At 40.4% G+C, this 22,891-nt stretch overlaps 1 protein-coding gene across 1 annotated transcript in view; it reads right to left on the bottom strand.

Annotated features, from left to right (window-relative positions):
- The window catches only part of SLC24A3 (solute carrier family 24 member 3), a 949,388-nt gene that overhangs the window by 120,902 nt on the left and 805,595 nt on the right, over window positions 1–22,891 (bottom strand). The window contains exons 13-15 of the mRNA XM_007948201.2: window positions 7,023–7,189; window positions 3,434–3,548; window positions 1,413–1,525 (exon numbers count right to left, since the gene is read on the bottom strand). Of these exons, the coding sequence (XP_007946392.2) occupies window positions 1,413–1,525; window positions 3,434–3,548; window positions 7,023–7,189 (395 nt within the window). The remainder of the gene's footprint in view (window positions 1–1,412; window positions 1,526–3,433; window positions 3,549–7,022; window positions 7,190–22,891) is intronic.

Below are 22,891 nucleotides of genomic sequence, written 5' to 3' on the forward strand. Positions count from 1 at the left end.
CAATGACATGAGACAAAGTATATGTGAACTGCTGTATGGAAAGTGAATTTGCTCTGTAAATCTTCACCCAAATAAAAATAAAAAAATAAAATAAATAAAAATTTCAGGTGTAATTCACCTCCTGAGAGCAGCCTGCAGACCTCCCAATGTAAGTGGCCTTTCCCTTACCATGCCATATCTGACTTCACAGACAACCCAGAGTTCTCCACTCCTTAGAACACATTCTGCTTCATTCCATCTCCTTTTGCTTATCTTTACCCTGAGGGGAAACCCCATGTAACAAAATCATGTGGCCTTTCTGTATGGATTTTATTTCCAACACAACCAGCTGGACTTACCTGCCCTGGCTGAAGTGCTCAGTAGCCAAGCAACTCCAAACATAAGCATCATCTGATAAAATGAGCCATAATGTTTTCTACATAATATACAATTACTTACAACACATGTGCACATGCACAGCAACAGATTTAGAGATGTGCTCAGCTCTGGGTGAGACAGAAAAAACTTGGACACACTATACTATTTTCTTTCCAACGCAGGAAAAAATCTCAAATTGCAGTTTTTGGACTGTGCTTAGGACAGAAGTTTTCATGCAAGCAGAGCGGGCACATTTTGGTGAGTCGGGAAATATCGTTAATGCCTACCTAGATAAGCATTATCACCAATCTGCAGGGAAATATCGTTAATGCCTACCCAGATAAGCATTATCACCAATCTGCAAATGCACCTGAAGCCATAATAAGCAACGTCTTGAGAAACAGTATGGGAGCCATCAGCATTGGGCATGCCTCTGTTGGGAGCTTTCATGGCACCAACGCTGGCAGAGAGGGCATCTTGTATTTTGAAATCTGATAATTCTTTTTGCTCCTTTCATAATTAATAAAAATACTTTGATGCAAAGTACATTAGAGTAGGGGTTTGCAAACCATGGACCATGGGCCAAATCATGCCTGCCTCTTGCTTTTTGCATAGCCCATGAGCTAAGAAGGATTTTTAGATTTCTAAATGGTTGAAAAGAGTTAAAAGAAACAAAATATATCATGACATGGGAAGATGATAAGAAATTCATATTTCAGTTTCTATAAATAAAGTTGTATTGGAGACAGCCCTGCCCATTCATTTTTATTTTTCTTTGGTTGCTTTCATGCATCACTGTGACAGACTGGATGGCCCACTAAATCCAAAATATGTACTCTCTGGCCCTGTAGAGAAACAGTTTTGCTGTCCCTTGCAGTAGAGTCCTAAGTGTTCCCACAGCCTGGCTTTGGAAAGACTCTGATGAAGAGAATTTTTTTCCTCCTCAAATGAAGCATTTTTGTATCTTCTCTGAGGCAAAGGCACAGTGGCCAAGGCCACTGAAAACAAATCCTCATAGCCTGAGTTTAAGGAGAAGCATGCAGAAAACCACTTACGTAGGAACCGTAATCCACTGCCAGTGTCTGCAGAGCCCAGGGAAGCCCCAGGCCTATCAGGATGTCAAACACATTGCTCCCAATAGAGTTGGATACAGCCATGTCCCCCATGCCTGCAAGGAAAAGAGGTCGCTAGAGTGAGGGAGGTAACCACAGGGGAGCATGAGAGCTATAAGCTGGATGCTCCCATGCCCTGGGTCTGACAACTAGAGTCATTTTTCTAGTTCCCATGCTTGGTTCCTCCACAGCCCATTCTCAGAATGACAGTGATCACAAAATGTGACAACCATATTCTATTGAAATGCTGACCTTACATCAAATATGATCACTGATCCAATGTAAGTGATTCTAAAAGCCAAATGTGGTTCCAAAAATTTTGAGGATTCCTTATAGAAAGGAACAAACTCACCAGTTCTATGAAAGTGGTTCACTGTCTCACTTTGTATCAACGATCACCTCCTTAATACTACACTCAGTTCCTCTTCTAAACAATGAAGTAATGTATTTTTTTTTCTAAATTTTATTAATTTCATTGTTGTTGAGACTGTACACAGCAAAACATATACCAATTCAACAGTTTCTACTCATCCAATTTAGTGACATGTGTTAGGAGCTCTGGTGGTGTAGTGCCTAAGGCATTTGGCTGCTAACCAGAAGGCTGGCAGTTCAAACCACCAGGCATTCCACAGAAGGAAGACTGGGTAATTTACTTCCATAGACATACCACCTCAGAAACCCAAGGAGGGGTCGCTTTGAGTCGGATCTGACTTGAGGGCAGTGAGTCTGGTTTGGTTTGGTTGTTAAATTCTTCGAGTTGTGTAACCATTGTCACCCTCTTTTTCTGAATTGTTTCTTCCTTACAAACATAAACTCAGTGCCCCCTATGGTTTGTATCTAATCTTTGCAAGTTGCTATTGTCAATTTGATCCTATAGAGATAGTTCAGAAAAGAACAAATGTTCAAGTGAGACCTTTTTTACTAGTTAAGCTAAACTATTATTCAATTTTAAGATGACTTTGTCAGGGAGTATTTTTGGTTGAAGGCTTAAAGATTATCTCAGAACAATAGTTTCAGGTGTTCATCCACTCTCTGTGGCTCCAGAAAGTCAGGAGTTCATAGGAAATTGAAATTCTATTCTACATTTTCCCTTTTTATCAAGATTCTTTTATGTAATCTTTGATCAAACTTTTCAGTAATGGTAGCTGGGATCATCCAGTTCTGGTCTCATGACAATGGAGGCAGTTATTCATGGCAGCAATTAGCCACTTATTCCATATCCTCCTTCTTTCCCTGACTCTTCTTCTTCCTCTGTTGATCCAGGTTGAAACAATATTTCCAAAATGATATAATCAGTAGAATTTCATGAAAGGTTCTTGAAGTCATGGTGCTAAGTTTTATAGCTACACATTGCATTTATTTAAAACACGTCCCTTTAGTTTGCTTCAAGCAGATACATTCAAGGCGGTACTGAGGAAGGCATGACCATCTGGGGAATCCACATTGGCAGGTGAACTGTGAACTTGCTTTTGAAGGAAAGGAGGGGCTGCTGGACACTAAATGCTGACATCTGGTCACTACCCCTCTGAGGGGTGCTACAGTTGTGGAAACTCAGATATGAGGTCGGTCATCTTTAAGTTCAGTTTCTTTATCCATAAAAAGGGAGTATGGTTGTCCCTACCTCATAGAGCTGCTGTTAAATGAAAGGAGATAAAGCACCTAAAATGCCTTGCATAGTGTGTGACACTCAGGAAAGGTTACCTGTCATTACATTTATTTCTGTTTCTAATAATGGAAGGACAATAACACAACCTCTATTAGGGAGTATGGGCTGTGAGCTAGAAAATATCTGTCTTCCTCACAGGAAGAGCATTCTGGCTTGTTTCTGGCTCTTCCATTCCCAGGAAGCCTCTAGCCTACAAGGCTCTGAAGTGATCCTTCAGTCCTCCAAGCCAGGAGTTGGTGACCCATTAATTCCCCCAGGTAAGGATGCTTTCCTTCCTCTCTTCCCCTGAAGGCCCCACCTTGTCTGGCCACAATGAGGCTGGCCATGCAGTCAGGCACGCTGGTCCCCGCAGCCAAGAAGGTAATACCCATGATGACATCAGGAATCCCCAGAGTGAAGCCGATGATGGTGACCTGGAATGAGGAAAGAGGTGCTAAGCTGAAGTCCACTTCCAGCCCTGACTTCCCATTGGAGCCTGTTGATGAAGACACAGAAAGGGTTATACTCAGGGCTGTCTCCCTGGAGGGCAATGTTTCTGCTCTCTGTATTAATACAGGGGATGTGGGATACAATGGGGCTCAGACTAGGGCTGCTGGATCATGGGACAGGGTAGTACAGCGCCCATGTTTTCTAACAAAAGATTGGCTGTTCTAATTTGTTCCTTTTAGGTATGGGAGGGAAATAGGGTTTTTAGGAAAAGGCAATTTTGGAACAGACTATTTGAATTCAGGATGGTTCTGGGAGATTCAGAGTGGATGGCTGCTGGAGCATGCTTGGGATGGGAGCACCTCACCTAGAGAGGTATGATGGTGGCTTAAATAACTGAGAAGGGGCTGGACTTTACACTACCCAGACTTCCCTGGTCAAAAAGCCTTTGCCAGCTGATTCCTTTCCTTTCTTCCTTGGTGCTGGGTAATAACATCATTGTCATGCTCTTTGTCAACATTATAATTTAGTACATAGGGATGGTGCTAATTGGGTCTTACGTGTTTTAACTTTATTAATTTTCACAATAACCCCATGGATTAGGTGGTATTATGATGCTCATTTTTTCAGATGAGGAAACTGAGGCTGGGAGAAGCATTTGCCCAAGTCACATGCTGCTAATAAGTACCAGAGGGGGATTCTGACTGGAGCAGATGGGCTCATTTGCATAGATAGTTCCTCATTTGATACAGATGAGGTGTTAGCCAGAGGGTAGGAACAGGTGATACTGAGACATTTCCCCCTTTATGGAAATGAGCTCATTCTTGCCCCCAAGTTCCATATATGGAAAAGCTGAGAGGAAGGCTGTTGGTGAGAGGAAGGCTGTTGGCATGATCAAGGGGCCAGTGGCAACAGAGGTAAGTGGAAATGCTGGTGTAAGAAGATAGTTTGCAACAGCTAAAACTATTAGGCCATTTTAGGATGTCACTTGATTGCCTCATTTTCTGTAAAATTGCAAGAAATGTAAACCACATGTTATAAGCAGCACATTCTTCTCATGGGCTAGCTACTGAAAGAGTAGAAAACCCTGATTTCATGACAAAGGCCACATTGCTCTCTTCCTGTCCAGAGGTTTAGGAAATGTTAGTAAAAATCCCTTAAGAAAGATGGCACCTTTCTGACCAGAGAATGTACCTCGTTTCACTTGGTGCTGAATCTAATTTGAGGATGATCTTGGGGCTTCTGGCTTCAATCTCTAGGGAAGAAAGTATGATGGAGAAACATTTCCATATTTTTCTTTTGTTAAGCTCCAGAGCCTTTTATGGAATGAGGCCACAGATGCCCAGGCTCAAATCTACCTACTCATGTTTTCTCTTCTAACCCATAGCTCAGCCCCTGTAGGAATCAGTCTTGGCTTAACCAGACTTGACTTAGAAGGAACTGCTGCTGCTCCAGTAATGTGCTCGGTGTTATGATTGTGGATACGGGTGAATCTGGAATCGGGGTGAATTCATTATCCAGGTGGTTGGAATCAGATCTCCTGTCTCATTTTGTTTTCTTCCTTAACAGCAAACCTGTTCATGAGTTGATTCCAGGTGTGGGCAAACCCATGTGTGTCAGAGTACAACTATGCTCCATAGGTTTTTCAGTGGCTACTTTTCTGGAGATCGTCAGGCCTTTCTTTGAAGGTACCTCTGGATGGACTTGAACCTCTAACCTTTCAGTTAGCAGTTGAGGGTGTTAACCATTTGCAACACCCATGGACTCCTTTTTCCCTCATTCCTGGCCATTTTTCAGGACTTATAAGCCCCTCCACCAGAGGAGAAGGAGGAAAGCACAAAGAGGGCAAACGTCAGATCAGTCAACTAGTTGCTTGTTAGTAAACTTCAGAGAAAACTACTGAACACCTTGCAGTCAGAGACCTAGAACAGAAAGGAAATTCAATGACTACATCAAATAAAAAAATTAATAAATGCAGGATGAGGGAACAATCCTTAACTATGAGATATAGATTTTAAAAAACATTATCAGTTTGTCTGTGATCTTGAAGGCAAGGGATAATTAAAAGTTAATAGTTTTAGGGTAACAAATTTACTATTGTCTCCAAATAATCTTTTCAAAACCTTTTATTAGCTCTTCAGTTTCATTCTCTAGAATTTGTATTGTATTACTGCTCCATATTCAAGCAAGATTAATTTAGATTTGTATAACCTTCTCACGGCTTTTAATTTCTATCCAACTCCAATTCTATTGAGTTAGGTTTGCTCTCCAATAAAAAGTACAATCAGAAATGGACAATGCATTCTGGATAGCTGGATTTCCTAAAATTGCTTTGCATAAGAGTCTTTTCTGAGCCACAGCTCCATAACCAATGTCAAGCACTGAGTCATTGTTTTAGCCTCAGAAGGACCATTGAGGAGTCACTGAATCCAATAACCTCATTTTGTGGTTAAGGAAAGTGAGACTCAGATAGGCCAGTGACTGTGATAAAGTAGATCAGCATTGCCTGATTCTTCATGTTTTTCCTCTACACCTTTAGATGGATAGATAGATGACAGATAGATAAATAGATAGGTAGATAAATGATAGATAGCTGCTGTTGAGTCAGCTGACTCATGGTGATCTTATGTACAACAAAACAAAATGTTGCTTGGTCTTGTGTCATTATCACGATTGCCAGCATGTTCAATTCCATACTTGCATCTGTTGTGCCAATCCATCTCACCAAGGGTCTCCCTTACCCTCTTTGACCCTCTACTTCACCAAATACTATGTTCTTGTCCAGTGACTAATCCATTTTGATGACATGAGTTGAACAGTGTTCTGTTATGATCCATAGGTTTCCACTGGCTGATTTTACAAAGTAGATCACCAGGTCTTCCTTTCTAGTTAGTCTGGACACTCCACAGAAACCTGTCCACCATGAGTGACCCTGCTGGTATCTACAATACCAGTGGCATAATTTCCATTGTCATAGCAAAGTGTAAACCAGCACAATATGACAATATGGGAGTAGGTGGAGTATGTTTACCCTGCTCCACTGTTGGGCTTGGCCATAGGAATATGAGTGAAGTGACAGTGTGTCAGTTCTAAGCCATGCTCCTAAGAGCCACCTTTGTTTCCTCTTGCCCTCTTTCATGCCAGTAGTCAACCATGAGAAGAACATTGCCCAGTAGCCACTGTTCCAAGGAAAATGAGCAAACCAATAGAGCAGACCCAAAACCAACCTGTAGCTTGATGCAGAGCTGCTTAGCCAGCCCCAGCTAAGAGTATTCAAACTAGTCAAGCTGCAGACCTGGTAGCAGGGGGAATAAACGATGAGGTTAGTGGTGGTTTGTTATGTAGCAACAGCTGACTGATGCAGTTAATGGGTCAACTCCCAACTCCACTTTCCCTTTAGGGGAGTGCATTTGCTCTCTAAAAGAGATCTAGCAGGGCTGTGGAGTCCTTGACACACTCACCATCCACACCATCATGTAGGAGAAGGCTGCAATCCACAGTGTAGAGGAAACAAACGTCACCATAAACCATTTCTCCCAACGGGGCTTGTTGCAGTTGGGGACAGTGAAGTATAAGACAAAACTCAGGGGCCAGGTGAATGCCCATTTCACTGTTTCCAGTTTACCAGCTGGAAAAATAAAAAAGGGGGAAAAAATCAGCTTCATGTCTCTGCTCTGCTAGCCCTCAGTATGGCTTTCCCATAGACCCTCACATCCTCACTGATGGCTGCTACATTTTATTATATTGCTCTTTCCCTAAAAGACTCAAATGCCTTCTCACCTCCAACAGAATGTGACATAAAAAAAAAAAGTGGAATTAGGAAAACAAAAATCCATTGCCCATTTGCTACTTATGTCTTCAAAATGAATTGATAATTCACTGAGAAAGGGTAATGGCAATGGGACCAGATGGTAAAAGATGAGGAAAACTCAAGAAACAAACTGGGGAGCAGTGTGCTGTGTGTGTGTAAACCACTCACGTGTGTCTGTTTTCCAACTAAATCTTTTCCAGATTAAGGGGCTTCAGTGGACATCAGTGGACACAGTGCCATCTAGTGGAATTGCTCAGCATTATATACATATAAAAACTAAAATCCAAACCCGTTGCCCTGGAGTCAATTCTGACTCATGGTGACCCCACAAGACAGACTAGAACTATCCCATAGAGTTTTCTTGGCTATATTCTTCATGGAAGCAGATAGTCAGGGCTTTCTTCCACAGTGCTGCAGAGTAGGTTCAAACTGCCAATCTTTAGGTTCCCACTGCCTTGAAGTCAATTCTGACTCATAGTGACCCCCATTGGGTTTCTTTCCAAGTCTGTAAATCTTTATGGAAGTAGATTGCCTCATCTTCCTCCCACAGAGCAGCTGGTGGGTTTTAACTAGCAACCTTCTGGTTAGCAAACAAATGCCTTACCATAAAGCTACAGAGCTCCTTTGAAATCTTGAGAGATTAATTGAAGGCTCTCAAAGTTGCCAAAATGCAGTGTGTTTGTCTTCCAAGCTGTTGTGGACTTGCAAATTAATTTCTTTAATTGCTTTACAGCTCATCAACTCCCTGCTTCCATAGACAAGATGATGGATCTGTCAATGCTGACTGACCACGTCAATGTCTTCTGTGCTGCCTAAGTACTTTGTGTATCACAGACACCCATGAATGCTTTTCTAGTGAACATAGTTTCCAGATTTGGTAGGCTTACTAATTATCCTTTGACCTTTATAACCATTCTGCCTAAGTGCTAACTTAACTCTGGAAAGAAATATATATATACATATATCTACTTACCACCTCAATTGATATACAGAACATTTGCATTCCCCAGCAAGTTCCCCTGTGCCCATTTCCTATCAGTCTCCCATACCTATTATCATAGTTTTTCCTGTTCTTGAATCTAAAATAAATGAAATATAGTATTATTTTTTGTGTCTATCTTCTTTGATTTCATGTAATGTTTTTTGAGATTCATTCACATATTAGAATTTCATTCCTTTTAATTGCTGTGTAGTATTCCATTGTATGCATATATCACAATTTTCTTATCCAGTGTCCTGTGGATAAGCATTTGGATTGTTGCCTGTTTTAAGAGATTATAACTAAAGTGGCCATGAACATTCTTGTATAAATCTTTTTGTGGGTATGTTTTCATTTCTCTTGGAAAAGAGAAATTCCACCTATGAGTAGAATTGCTGAGCCTCAGGGTGGGTGTCTATTTAACTTGATAAGAAACTGCTAAACAGTCTTCCAAATGCTCGTATCATTTTATATTTCCATTAGAGTTAGGGAGATTTTAAAAATTATAACATTTTGAACAATTATTAATAAAATATTTAATAAAATTTATTTCCTACCAGTATCCAATACTTATTGCATATATTTCGTACAGTAGCCAGCCTCCAAATAGATTCTTAAAGCTACATTAGAAAAGTTACATAAAATCATTTCTGCACCCCCTGCTTTTCTCTGGATAACCAAGATAGTATAGTCTCTGGGGTTGGGGTGGGACTTTTTCCTCAGTCAGAGCTAGGGGCAGGTCTGTGACCTATTTCCTAATCTGCAAAATGTGGATATAGAAGCACTGAGTTCACAGAGTTTCTGGGAGAAATGAGAAACACTTAGGACTGGGAATAAGATAATGTATGCTTGCAAGCGGCTCAAGTAAAAAAAAAACCCATGAGCTATTCTTGATTCTTCTTCCCTTTGTTTCAAACGCAACATCTGACCCTGGCCACCTGCCAAGTACATTCGCAATCTATTTACATGTCCCCATATTCACAGCCTCCATCTAGCCAGGTGGCCCCATCTGTGAAATGGCTGAGGACCTGCATCCTCTTGGGACTCCCTGCTTCCACTTCTTCCCACTTCCATCCTTTTTCCATCAACAGCCAGAGGGATATTCTCGAAGAGCAAACTAGGTAATATCATTCCCATTGGCTTCCACTGTCTTTAAAGTAAAATCAACCCTGCTTACTATGGCCTACAAGACCCTGCCTGATTTGGCTCCCTCACCATTCTCCCCGCACACTACATGCCTGTAGCCTTGGACTTCTTTCTGTGCTGTCATGTAGGCCACTTCATTGCTCAAATGTCATCTGACTCCTCAGGTCACCCAATCTAAGCAAGATCCCCATCCACCCCACTCACTTCTGTTTACTTCATGGCAAATTTTTCCTGTATGAAATTACTAGGTTTATTTGTTTCCTTACTTTTTTTTTTTTTTTTTGTCTCCCCTAAACTTGAATAGAAACTCTCCAAGGATGGAAGACTCTAGCTTGTTCACTAATCTGTTTAGAATGCCTTAAATAGTGCAGGACATATAGTAGATGCTCAATAATATCAATAATTGCTGTTGCTGTTGTTAGGTGCCGTTGAGTCGGACCCGACTCATAGTGACTCCTCCTTGAGTTTCTGAGGCAGTATCACTACAGAAGTAGATTGCCCCATCTCCCTTCTGAAGAGTGGCTGGTGGGTTTGAAGCACCAGGCTTCTGGTTAGCAGTCAAGTGCCTTAGACACTATGCTACCAGAGCTCCCAATATTAAAAATAGTCATAGTAATAACATTACTATGAAAATATAATCAGATAGACTAAAGAAAATTATGTGTTTTTGAGAAGCTAAGGGTATACCATTTATTAGTACAGAATAAAGAGAAAAAATTTTAAGAAATAGTAACACTATTCCTTCTCATATTTCTTCAAAAAATAGAAGAGAAGGAAACATTTCCTAACTCAGTCTATGAGGTCAGAATTACTTGGATACCAAAGCCAGATAAAGACATCACAAAGAAAGCAAGCTTTTGATCAATATCCCTTATGAATGTAGTGCAAAAGTCCTTAACAAAATACTAGCAAACTGAACCCCAAAGCATATTTAAACAATTGTTGTTGCTGTTGTTATGTGCCATCGAGTCAGCCCCGACTCACAACAACCCCTTCTTGGGTTTCCAAGGCAGTATCACCATGGAAGTAGATTGCCCATCTTCCTTCCGAGGAGTGGCTGGTGGGTTTGAACTGCCAGCCTTCTGGTTAGCAGTCAAGTGCCTTAGCCACTATGCTACCAGAGCTTCTATTTAAACAATTACATACCTTAATCAAGTGGGCTTTATCTCAGGAATGCAAGGGTGATTCAACATAAGAAAATCAATCAGCAAAATACCCCATATTAATGCAATGAACCACATGATCATCTCTGATGGAGAAAAGACATTTGACAAAACCAGTGTCATTAATAATAAAAAGATTCAACATACTAGGAATAGAAGGGAAATTCCTCAACATGATAAAATGCATTCATGAAAAACCCACAGCTAACATCAGACTCAATGGAGAAAGCCTGAAACCTTTTCTTCAAGATCAGGAACCAGTGCTTTTTAACACTGTACTATAACTTCTAGCCAAAGCAATTAGAAAAGAAAAAGGAATGAAAGGCATCCAAATCAGAAAGGAAGAATACAACTATCTCTATTCAAAGATAATATGATCCCATATATGGAAAATCACAAAGAATCCACAGAAAAACTACTAGCATTAGTAAAGGAATTCAGCAAAATTGCAAGGTATAAGATCAACAGTTGCATTTCTGTACACCAGCAATGAACAATCTGAAAAGGAAATCAAGAAAATAATGCAATTTGCCATAATACCTAAAGGGTAAAATGTTTAGGAATAAATTTAACCAGGGAGGGGAAAGCCTGTACAATAAAAACTATAAAATATTATTCAAATAAATGAAAGAACACCTAAATAAACAAGAGATATCCTGTGTTCACGGATTGGAAAACTTAAGATGTCAATAGCAATGTCCAAAGCAATTTATAACTTCAATGTAATCCCTACCAAAATTCCAATAATGTTTTTTTAAGAAATGGAAGAGCCAATCTTCAAATTCAGATAGAATTGCAAGGGGTCCCAAACAGTCAAAACAATCTTGAAAAAGAAGAACAAAGTAGGAGAACTCATACTTCCAGAATTTAAAATGCACTATAAAACTGCAATAATCAAAACAGTACTTGTGTAAGGATACGTATATAGACCAAGGGAGCAGAATTCAGAGTCCAGAAATAATTAATTTAATCTATGACCAACTAAGTTTCAATGTTGGTGCCAAGGACATTTAATGGGGAAAGAATAATCTCTTCAACAAATGGTGCTGGAACAAGTGGCTATCCACATGAAAAAGAAGGAAGTTGGAGTCTCCTCAGACCATTTATGAAAATCAACTCAAGATGGCTCAATGACCTAAATGTAAGAATGAAACCCATAAAACTTTTAGAATAAAACATAGGGGTTAAGCTTTAAGTCCTTGTTTTTGACAATGGATTTTAGATACGATACCAAAAGCATGAGCAACAAAAAGCAAAGCGGATAAATTGCATCTCATAAAAATTTAAAGAAACTGTCCATGTAAAGACTTAACAAAGTGAGGAGACAATCTAAAGGCTGGCATAAAGTATTTGGGAATCATGTATCTGATAAGGGCTTAATATTCAGAATATATAAAGAGGACTCTTACAGCTTAACAACAACAACGTAAAAAAAAATAGGCAAAGAAATAGACATTTCTCCAAAGACATTCAAATGGCTAATAAAGTGTATGAATCGATGCTCAAGATATTATTCATCAGGGAAAGCAAATAAAATCCATAATGAGATTCTACTTCATACCTATTAAGATGGTTATTATCAGAAAAACAGGAAATAACAAGTGTTAGTGAGGATGTGGAAAAACTGGAACCTTCATGCATTGCTGGTGAAATGAAAAATGATGGAAAACAGGTTGATGTTTTCTAAAAAAGCTAACACAGAATTACCATATAACCCAGAAATTCCATTCCTAAGTATATACCCCAAAGAAAGCAAGGACTCAAATAGATACTTGTACCAATGTTCATTGTAGCATTATTCACAATAGTCAAAAGATGTAAACAACCCAAGTGTCCATCAACAAATGAATGCATAAACAAAATGTGGTATATACATGCAGTGGAATATTATTCAGCCATAAAGAAAAATGGAGTTTCAATATATGCTGCAATATGGATCAACCTTGAAAACATTATGTTGAGTACATATATTGTGTGAGTTTTACTTATATGTAATTCAATATCTAAAATAGACAAATGCAAAAAATAGACAAATAGCTAGAAACAAAAGTACATTAGTGGTTAACAGGGGAAGGTGGAGCGGGTAGAGTTATTGCTTAAGGAGTGCTGAGTCTGTTTGGGGATATGAAAATCTTTTGGATACAAATAGCTGTGATGGTTTTGAAACTTAGTGAATGCAACTAATGTTATGGACACATAAAATTTTAAAAAGGAAATAGAAGTATTTTCCTATTAGTTGCTATGTATCCTTTTAGACTTAAGATTTGGAGATGGTCAAGTAGATGATGAGGACATTGAGACTGTGTTTGGCTGAATTACAAAGAAGAAAATTATTTGAGAGTTGTTTGTGACAGACTCACAAATGTTGTAGAATCAAGAGTATGGCCAGATCTTTGGAAATGCAGCTTGGAATTCTGCAAGTTCCTAACTCCTGGAATATAGTTATAAGGAATTGATCCATTTGGGGTTCTTAGAGCCTCTCCCTAGAAAGAGACTTGGTTTGGTGTAAAATACACACCCAATCAAAGGCTACAAAGAACCATGAATGGGAAACATAAATGGGAAAAGACCTCAATTTAGCTCTTTCTCATTCTTCAGAAAATAAGGAAGAGAAGAAAAATGAAGTCTGAACTTATATGACTGAAAGAGCTTGGGAAATGATACTGATTAGATAAAAATGCAAGCAGTGCAAGTCAGCATCAATGTGTTTTGGATATTTTTTCCTTGAGTTGTGTTAAAATTTCTTGCTGGACTGCTTTTTAATCACTATATGAAGCCCTTCCTTGTCCCTTATAAGGTACTCTGGTAGCACAATGGTTAAAAAATTTCTCTCCTAACCAAAAGGTTAGAACCCACCAGCTACTCCCAGGGAGAAAGATGAGGCAGACTGCTTCCAAAAAGATTTACAGCCTTTGAAACTCTATGGGGGTAGTTCTCCTCCGTCCTATAGGGTACCTATGAGTCAGCATCAACTCAGTGGCAGTGGCTTTAGGTTTTGGTTGTCCCTTTTGCTGGTTTTCATATTAAAGTCTATTTTATAAGAAATTAATATTGCCATTCCTGCTCTTTTTTGGTTGCCATTGTGCTTGCTATTTTTTTCCATCTTATGATTTTTAAAATTTTTATCTTTGTGTCTAAGGCAAGTTTCTTATAGACAGCATATTGATGGTCCCATTTTCTTATCCATCCTGCCATGCCACTCTCTTTCTCTTGACTACTGCATTTAATTCATTTACATTCAGTATTGTTTGAAAAAAAAAACAGAAAACCTCACTGCCATCGAGTCGATCCCGACTCCCAGTGACCACTCCTTGGGTTTTCAAGGCAGTACCTAGGAGCTCTGGTAGTGCAGTGCCTAAGGTACTTGACTGCTAACCAGGAGGCTGGTGGTTCAAAACCACCAGCCACTCCTCAGAAGGAAGGTTGGGCAATCTACTTCTGTAGTGATACTGCCTCAGAAATCCAAGGAGGGGTCACTATGAGTCAGGTCTGACTTGACAGCACATAACAACAACAGTAATCTCTACAAAAGTAGATCACCAATCTTCCTTCTGAGGAGTGTCAGTACTGAGGTTTGAATTTACTGCTGTCAATTCTTTTGTGTTTTTTATTGTGGTGTTGATGATTTCTTTGTACTGTATGTTTTTGTGTGTTGAATTCATGTTGTTATCAGATTTTGTTTCTTTTGTTGATTTTATGTTTACTAAGTCCTCATGATTTTCTTCTTTCTTATTTTTGTTAGAAGTCTTATTAATTTTCTTATGGTTACCCTGCAATTTATTTTTATCTTTCTAAGAGCTCTGGTTGTGTAGTGCCTAAGGCATTTGACTGCTACCAGAAGGCTGGTGGTTCAAACCCACCATCCACTCCTTGGAAGAAAGGCTGGGCAATCTACTTCTGTACTGAACTGCCTCGGAAACCCAAGAAGGGGTCACTATGAATAGGGTCCGACTTGACAGCACATAAGGACAACGAAGTTTAAAATAGTCTGTTCTATCTTGATATTATCTTGACTTTTTCTTTATTTGGAAGCTCTGTAATTATACCATTTATTCTCTCTTTCTGATTTATAGTTGTCATTGTTTTCAGACTGACATCTCTGTTTCTCTATTTTCATTCTTGGAAGTGTATTTTGTTTTTGAGAAGTCTTTTTCTGGGTTGGCTCCTACATGATATTGTCATGTGTCTTAATCTCAGGCTGTTGTCTGGCATTGTTCGTTTTCCATCTGAAGGATTCCCTTTAGCATTTCTTGTAAAGTTGGTTATTTATTTATTTATTTATTTTACAACTTCTCTTAATTTCTGTTTATCTGGAAATGTCCTAATTTCACCATTGTTTTTGAGGGACAGTTTTGCTGGATAATTCTTAGTTGAAATCTTTTTTTTTTTCTTTTTATATTTTCAGTATTTTATATATGCTGTCCCATTGCCTTCTTGCCTGTATGATTTCTGCTGAAAAATTAGACCTTAGTCTTACTGGTTCCCCTTTGTAGGTAAACATTTTGTTTTTACTAAGCTGCTCTCAAGATCCTTTGTCTTTGGTTTTGGAGAGTTTGATGATATGTCTTGGTGACTTTCTTTTGGGATCTGTTCTGTATAGGATTTGTTGAGCTTCTTGGATGGGTATGTTTTGTTTCTTTCATTGTATCAGGGAAGTTTTCTGCTAGAAAATCCTTGACAATTCTCTACTTTTTTTTTTTTTTCCCCCCATGTGTGTGTGTCCTTCTGTTCTGGAATCCTGATAACATGTAAATTTTTCCTCTTGATAGTATCCCACATGATTCTTAGGCTTTCTTCATTCTTTTTTCTAATTTTTCTTCATGCAAATTGATGTCAAGGGATTTGCCTTATAATTCACTGTTCTGGTCTTCTATTGATTTGATTCTCCTTTTTTGTCCTTCCAATGTGTTATCTATCTCAGAAATTTTAGTGTTAATCTTCTAGATTTCTAATTACTGTTTTATATGGTTTTTAACTGTCTATTTTTTCACTTGGCTCTTACATTATTTTCTTTAATTATTGCAGGCTATTTTCTGTCTTTTCTTTAATTTTGTTTATGGTTTCTTTGATCTCTTGGAAGGCCCTATAAATAAATCTTTTGAATTCCTTATCAGGTAATTCTATAACCTGTTCTTCCTCTGGGAGGTTTCTTGGTTCTTTAGTTTGGTCACTTACTTAAATTATCTTGTCCTGCTTCCTTGTTTGATTTGAAGTTGTTTGTTGTCTCTGAGACATTTTGGAGTTGTTGTATTTATTTGTTGATTATGTTGGTGTGTTTGTTTCACCCTGATTTTTTTGTTTTTCTTTCTTTTGATATATCCAGGCAGATGGGGAGTATTTACTCTTTGGTCAAGTTTGACAACACTTGGTTTCTCCCTAACTGTCCCTGGGTGGGTAGAGTAACTGGTTAGAATGATGTGGACATGGGTCTCTGTTTGCTGGTCATGAAGAGTAGCACTGGGATGAGCAGGATTTCATTGATCCAGTGGAGCAGGAGTAGTGGTAGCACTTGCCCATTTGGTGGAGTGGTTGGTAGATGGTAGGTATGATAGGTGTGGCTGCCTAGTGGTGAAACAATGTCTGCCTCCTGCTGGATGGGGCAGAGAGAAAGAGAAAAGGAAACAAAAAGTGGGGGGATGAGGAGTCAGGAGGCAAAGACAATATGGTGTCCTGTTAGCAAAATCCATGAATTCCCTTATCAATGAAATCTCAAAACCTGAGTGAAACAGATACAAATAATGTTCCTGGAATACTCAGCCTAAAATGAGAAGTGAAAGATTAGATTAAGCACTGGTTAGAACAGGAAATGGACCAAGATTAGTGACTAGGGTGAGAGAAGAGGCAGAACTGTCCCTAGCTGAAGCATTGCAGATGCTGACAAAGAGGGGAAAAAAAAAAAAAAAGAGAGAACTTCACGGAAGCTACACAGTAATAATGACACAGTGTAGACAAATCAGGATTCAAGAGGACATTAACTCTCCACTAATCAGTCATTTCTATTGCACTGGCCATCTAAACCAATGGACAACCACCACTATCAACTCCTACACCACTGAGTCAACAACAGACCCTGGACAACACCTGTGCATCCTAACTGTAGCTCCTCTTATGTCAAACAGAGACCTGCACCTATATTCCCATTAATTATTCCAACAATCAAGATATAGCCAGGGAGCACCTCAGTGTTGCCAAGTTAATAACCACCAGAGGAACACACCTGCTCCACTCATTCAGATGTACTGAAAAAAAACCAATACACAACCAACAAATAAAAACAACTTCAAAATGTCTCAGAGACAACAGACAACTTCCACTCAAACTAAGAAATAGGACAAGATAGTGGAAGCAAGTTACCAAAATAAAAACTAGGAATTCTCCCTGAGGAAGAACATGTAATAGAACTAACTGAGAAGGAATTAAATATACATATCATGTGTGTCAGAACTGAACTGTGCTCTATAGAGTTTTCAACGGCTGACTGTCAGGCCTTTTTTCTGAGGTGTCTCTGGGTAGACTTAAACCTCTAACCTTTGGCAAGTAGCCAAGTGTTTTAGGTGTTTATGCATATTATATGTAAATAACCGATAAATATAATATATGCACATATAAATATAGGTGCTTTATGTATGTATACAACACACACAGATGTGACATATACCTATATGTACATGTTATGTGAACATACATTATATTAATGATACAGGTGAATACTATACCCATATGCACTTATATATTCTTATATCTTATATATGTATGCACATATATATATGCATATACAATGTATGTATACAAATATATACAAATATCATAAATATCAGCCATTGAAAAACTTTATGGGGGACAGTTCTACTCTGATCGACATGTGGTCACTATGAGTTGGAATCAACTCAACAGCAACTGGCACTGATGTCTCTGAGTGGTGCAAACAGTAAACAACTTCACCAACTAACAAAAAAGTTGGTGGCATGAGTTTACCTAGGGGTGCCTTGGAAGAAAGGCCTGGCAATCTGTTGTTTTTTTTTTTTTAAAGCCATTGAAAGCCCTATAGAGTACAATTCCATTCTGACACATATGGGGTCACCATGAATTGGAGTAGACTTAACAGCAACTAGCTATCATATGTATATTCATACATAAAATTTTTTTCATATACCGATATACCTATTTGTTAATTATACTTACTATAGTCAAGTAAGGAGTTCTGGTGGTGTATGCCTAACACAGTTGATTGCTAATCAGAAGGCTGGCAGTTCACACCCATCTGCTACTCCTCAGAAGGAAGGTTGGGTAATCTACTTCCGTAGTGATACTGTCTCGAAAACCCAAGGAGGGGTTGCTATGAGTCGAATCCGACTCAATGGCAGTGAGTGATGGTCAAGTAAGGAGATCTGGTGGAACAGTGTGTAAGGCATTTGACTGCTAACCAGGAGGTTGGCGGTTCAAGCCCAACAGCCACTCCATGGAAGGATAATGGGGCAATCTACTTCCGTAAAGATTTACTGCCTCAGAAACCCAGTGTGGGTTGCTATGAGTTGGAATTGACTTGATGGCAGTGAGTTAATTTTATTTTTTGTTTATAGTCAAGTACTCCTGGAGAGAAGAAAGAAGCCCTGCAGATGGGTGATAGAAATGGAATGCTCTTACTCTTACAGAATTACTACAAAGGAAAGATGCCTGTCTTTTCAAGCCAAGAAAACTCAGCTCAGAGGACCCAAGATGGGGTTCCTAGGACTGAATCATATTAGACCTCTGCTAGCCTGAGTAGGACACTCTGACCTGTTTACCCCTGAAATACTGCCTGCCTGCCTTCAAATGAATGTTCATAAGTCCAGGAGTGGAGTCTCTTAGCTGCTGGCAGAGGGAAACAGTAGGTCATAAGTGGACAAGCCTATTTCTATTTCACAGGCTGAGCTCCTAAGATCTCTGTGTATGATTCAGTGAATTACTATGGCCCTTTCAGCCATAATCTTTGTGACTCTCAAAAAAGATTAGGTGGGAAAATAAGGTGCTTATGACCAACCAAGGGAGCTCTGGTAGCATAGTGGCTAAGGCACTTGACTGCTAACCAGAAGGCTGGTGGTTCAAACCCACCAGCCACTCCTTGGAAGGAAGATGGGGCAATCTACTTCTGTAGTGATACTGCCTCGGAAACCCAAGGAGGGGTTGCTATGAGTCGGGTCTGACTCGATGGCACATAACAACAACAACATGACCAACCAAAGGGACTGGACAGCCTGCTAATAATGCAAATAAGGTACATGGAATCCTTACATGGTGGGATCATGTATGGAATCCTAACAAGGGGTTTGGTCAGTTATGCCATCCTGTTCAGCTTAAAGGGAGCCAATCCCAGAAGATAAAAGGGGAAACTCATTGCCATCAAGAAAGAAGAGCTGGGAGTAGAATGCATCCTTTGGACCTGGGGTGTTTACACTGAGAACCTCTTAGACTCAGGAGATAGACAGAGAGAAAGTTGTAACATTGGAGAAAGCATGAGATGATGAGAAGTGACAGAGAAATGGCAGCAGCAGAACTGTGAGAGAGTGCAGTGGGCTTCCTGGCCCATGGAGCAAGGCTACAGTGGGTATGCTGACCCACAAAGTAAGAGAGCTGAGAGCCTTTGGGCAGGAGGTTTCATAGTGGAGTGGAGTGCCTCAGGGCACTTGTCCAATGGGGAAGGCTTGCCAACCCAGAAAACTAGCAAGCTGAGTGCCTTCAAGCAGAAAGGTTCCTGGTGGAGTGGGGCGCCTCTAGGCACTTAATCAGTGAAGCTAAAATGCTTTGTAACACTTGTTTGAGGAGGGCAGAATCCAGGCCCAAGTAGTACGAAGGGCTGAGGGCTGAAAGAGGAGGCCTGTCCTCGGAGGGCTGAGAGGAGCCCTGCACTGTCGACAGGAGGCAAGAGAGCTATCCTGCACTGAAAGGAGACTTTGCTATGTGCTTTCCGATCCTGATTCCAAGTTGTAACCTGTTACTTTCTTAAGAAACCACATAACTGTGAGTAAAGTCTCTGAGCTCTGTGTGGCCACTGTAATGAATTACTGAACTTAGCAGAGAAGTAGAGTTCTGTGGGAGGGATGGCTGGTGCCAGAATTGGTAAAAGGGATGGAGAGAGAAGATATGTCTGACTTCCACCCGATAGGAATTAGCCTTGGGCTGATGTTGCTGATTTTAATTCTCCTACTCCCTTGTGAAGTTAGATGACAAGGTCAGATGCCATTCTCACACCATTTTTACAGTGTGTGACTCTAGTTCTCCAGTACCTTACTACTCCAAGTGTGGTCCACAGACCAGCAGCACCAGTGTCATCTGGGGGCTTGCTAGGAATGAGAATCTCAAGCCCTACCTCAGAATGCTCAGGTGATCTGTGTGCACATTCACATTTGAGAGGGCTGTGTGGAAGAACCTGGGATTCTACTTCCTGTCTGGCATCTTGGGGCCCTGGGATGAAGCAGAGATCTCAAGGAGTAGGATGACCGCAAAGGCCATTATTTCTCTTGTTCCTGTGCTTCAAGGAGGCAGAATGCCTGATTTAGGGCCCCAAAGCTGGTAGCTGTGTCTTCTAATGTACCAAGGAGCCAATAAGTTGTAGCTGTAAACTCTTGGGTCTCCATTATTGAGCAGCCTAATCACAGAGACACAGAGGGGTGGAGAGCAGATGTTTCAAGATACTTTAAAAATCCATAGTTATGTCTGAGATTTATCTCAGTGAGGAGAGAAAAATGGAACAAGTGATCCAAAGGGGGCTCTTAGTCCTACTAAGTAATGACGTTCAGATATGAGAGCCAGACTCTTTCTCTCATCTCACACAGGTATCTTTAAATTGTCTAAAGGGATGCCCTTGGGGATACTGGGCTTTTGTGATGAACACAGCATGCAGCGGCTTACAAAGTCTTCTATCAGCTTTTTTTAATCAGTGAAAAACTTCTGCAAAATAAGCATTTCTGGAACTGGGCTGTGGACTGTCAATGGTGGGCTCTACAAAAAAGAGTTGTGGGAGGTAGAATTCTAAAAACAGCCCCCTCCCTCAGATTCCATGTCCTAATTCTTAGAAACTGTGAATATGATGGGATATCACCTCATGAGTGTGATATAGCAGAGCTGACTTCAAAATAGGGAGATTATCCAAGTAGGCCTATTCTAACCACATGAGCCCTTAGAAGCAGAGAAACGGTGGCAAAAGCAAAATCCAGAGATAATACTAGCGTGAGTATGACTTTACATTCCATTGCTGGTTGAAGATGTAGAGGAGTCATGTGGCAAGGAATATGGTTGGCTTCTAGGAGCAGTGAATAGCTCCAGGCTGATAGCCAGCCAGGAAACAGGAACCTCAGCCCTACAACCACAAAGAACTTAAATCTTCCAAGGACTTGAACAAACCTGGAAATGGATTATTTCCCAGGGCCTCCAGAGAGGAACACAACCCTGCTGACATCTTGATTTCAGCCCTATAGACTGAGCATCCAGCTATGGCATGCCAGACTTCTGACCTAAACAACTGTGAGATGTTTGTCATAATTTGTTACATAGCATTAGAAAACTAATACAAGGTTTACAAAGGAAGAATGGAGTGTCCGGTCATTCAATATGCAAAATGTTTTTGTTTTGCTTGATAGGGAGAGCATGGCCAAGAACTCTACATAAGGAAGGCAAAATTGAAAAAGAGACAGTATACTTTTTCCATCAAGATAACATACTCACAAAGAATGATTTAACTCTGGCTGGGGAGTTTGGGGTATAGTAATATGTGTGGATATTTTTCACTAATGTTGAGAAGTACTTGATTGAGGCTGAAGAGAGAGCCCCAAGGGTAGATGAGCGGTTCTGGTTTTAGTTTTACTTGCTGTCACCTGGAGACACAGAGGAGCTCCTCAGGAGCACAGAAAGACCTTGGGTCTAAAAAAGAACACTAACCCTAACCCTTCACACTGAAATGCCATCATTAAACAGTCTTTCATGAAGGTTAAACAGCCTGTGGTAGTTAAGGTCATGTGTCAACTTGGCTGGGCCTGGTTTTGAGTGGCTACTATCTGTAGTTATTCCCCATGGTGAGACTGGTAATCAACTCCATGGTAGAATCTACTGGAGCAGCTGAATAGCTGCTTTAGGGATGTGGTCTGCTTCCAGTATTTAAGAAGCACCTTTGAGGAAGGTCTCTAGCTTTTGGCATGCCTGGACCCTGCATGTAGCTGAGTCATTGTTCAGCAGCCTGCCATGCTGTCTGCCAGTCTTAGGACTCTTAATGGACTTGAATCAATGGCCTGCCATGTGGTTTGGTAATATCAGAACTGTGCCTTTTTACTTGTTGACCTTGGATTTATTAGCCTCAGCAGCCAGCAGCTGCCTGAGCGATGAGATGCCTCTAGTTTCAGTGGGCTGGGAGCAAGAGGTAAACCTGAAGCTCAAGGTAGAGGGGCTTTCATCCAGCCCCTAGAGCCTGGCACTTTGAACTTGGACACTAGCCTCCCAAACTGTAAGAGAATAAACTCCTATTTGTTAAAGCCATCCACCTGTGGTATTTTCTGTTAGATCAGCATGAAGTAAACAAAATACAGCCCTTCCTCAGATAGTCTTCTTGTAAATTTAAACATCCTATAGGAGCTCTGGTAGCATAGTGCCTAAGGCACTTGACTGCTCACCAGAAGGCTGGCGGTTCAAACCCACCAGCCACTCCTTGGAAGGAAGGTTGGGCAATCCTACTTCCATAGTGATACTGCCTCGGAAACCCAAAGAGGGGTTGCTATGAGTCGGGGCCAACTCGACGGCAAACAACTACAACAACAACATAGAGGCCATACAGGTTAGTTAAACCCCACACACTTGATGGTGGATGTGACTTGGGCCACTCTGCTCTTCCCTGAAATAGTCACAGGCCTCCACAGGGTCTAGAAAATTGTAAAATTCTTTGGATTTGATCCACACATTCTGCTAAGGGAAGGAGTGGGTGACAAGGTTTCTGGGAAAGCCAAGTGCAGCAGTCAGGGAACAAGGAAACCTTATTGGTGGTTGGTATCCCAAGTTTTACAATCATCATATCCTCCGCTTTCAAGGTCACAGGGGGATTTCACTCAGCTAGCCCTGCACCTGGGTGGTACAAATGGTTAACATGTTCAGTTGCTAACTGTAGGTTGGAAGTTTGAGTCTTCCTACAGGAACCTCAGAAGAAAGTCATGCAATCTATTTCCAAAAATACTAGTCATTGAAAACCCTATGGAGCATAGTTCTACTCTG

This window comes from Orycteropus afer, unplaced genomic scaffold (genome assembly GCF_000298275.1).
Source record: "Orycteropus afer afer isolate SDZICR_OR568_19922 unplaced genomic scaffold, OryAfe1.0 scaffold00208, whole genome shotgun sequence".
In the NCBI taxonomy this organism is placed as follows: Eukaryota; Metazoa; Chordata; class Mammalia; order Tubulidentata; family Orycteropodidae; genus Orycteropus; species Orycteropus afer.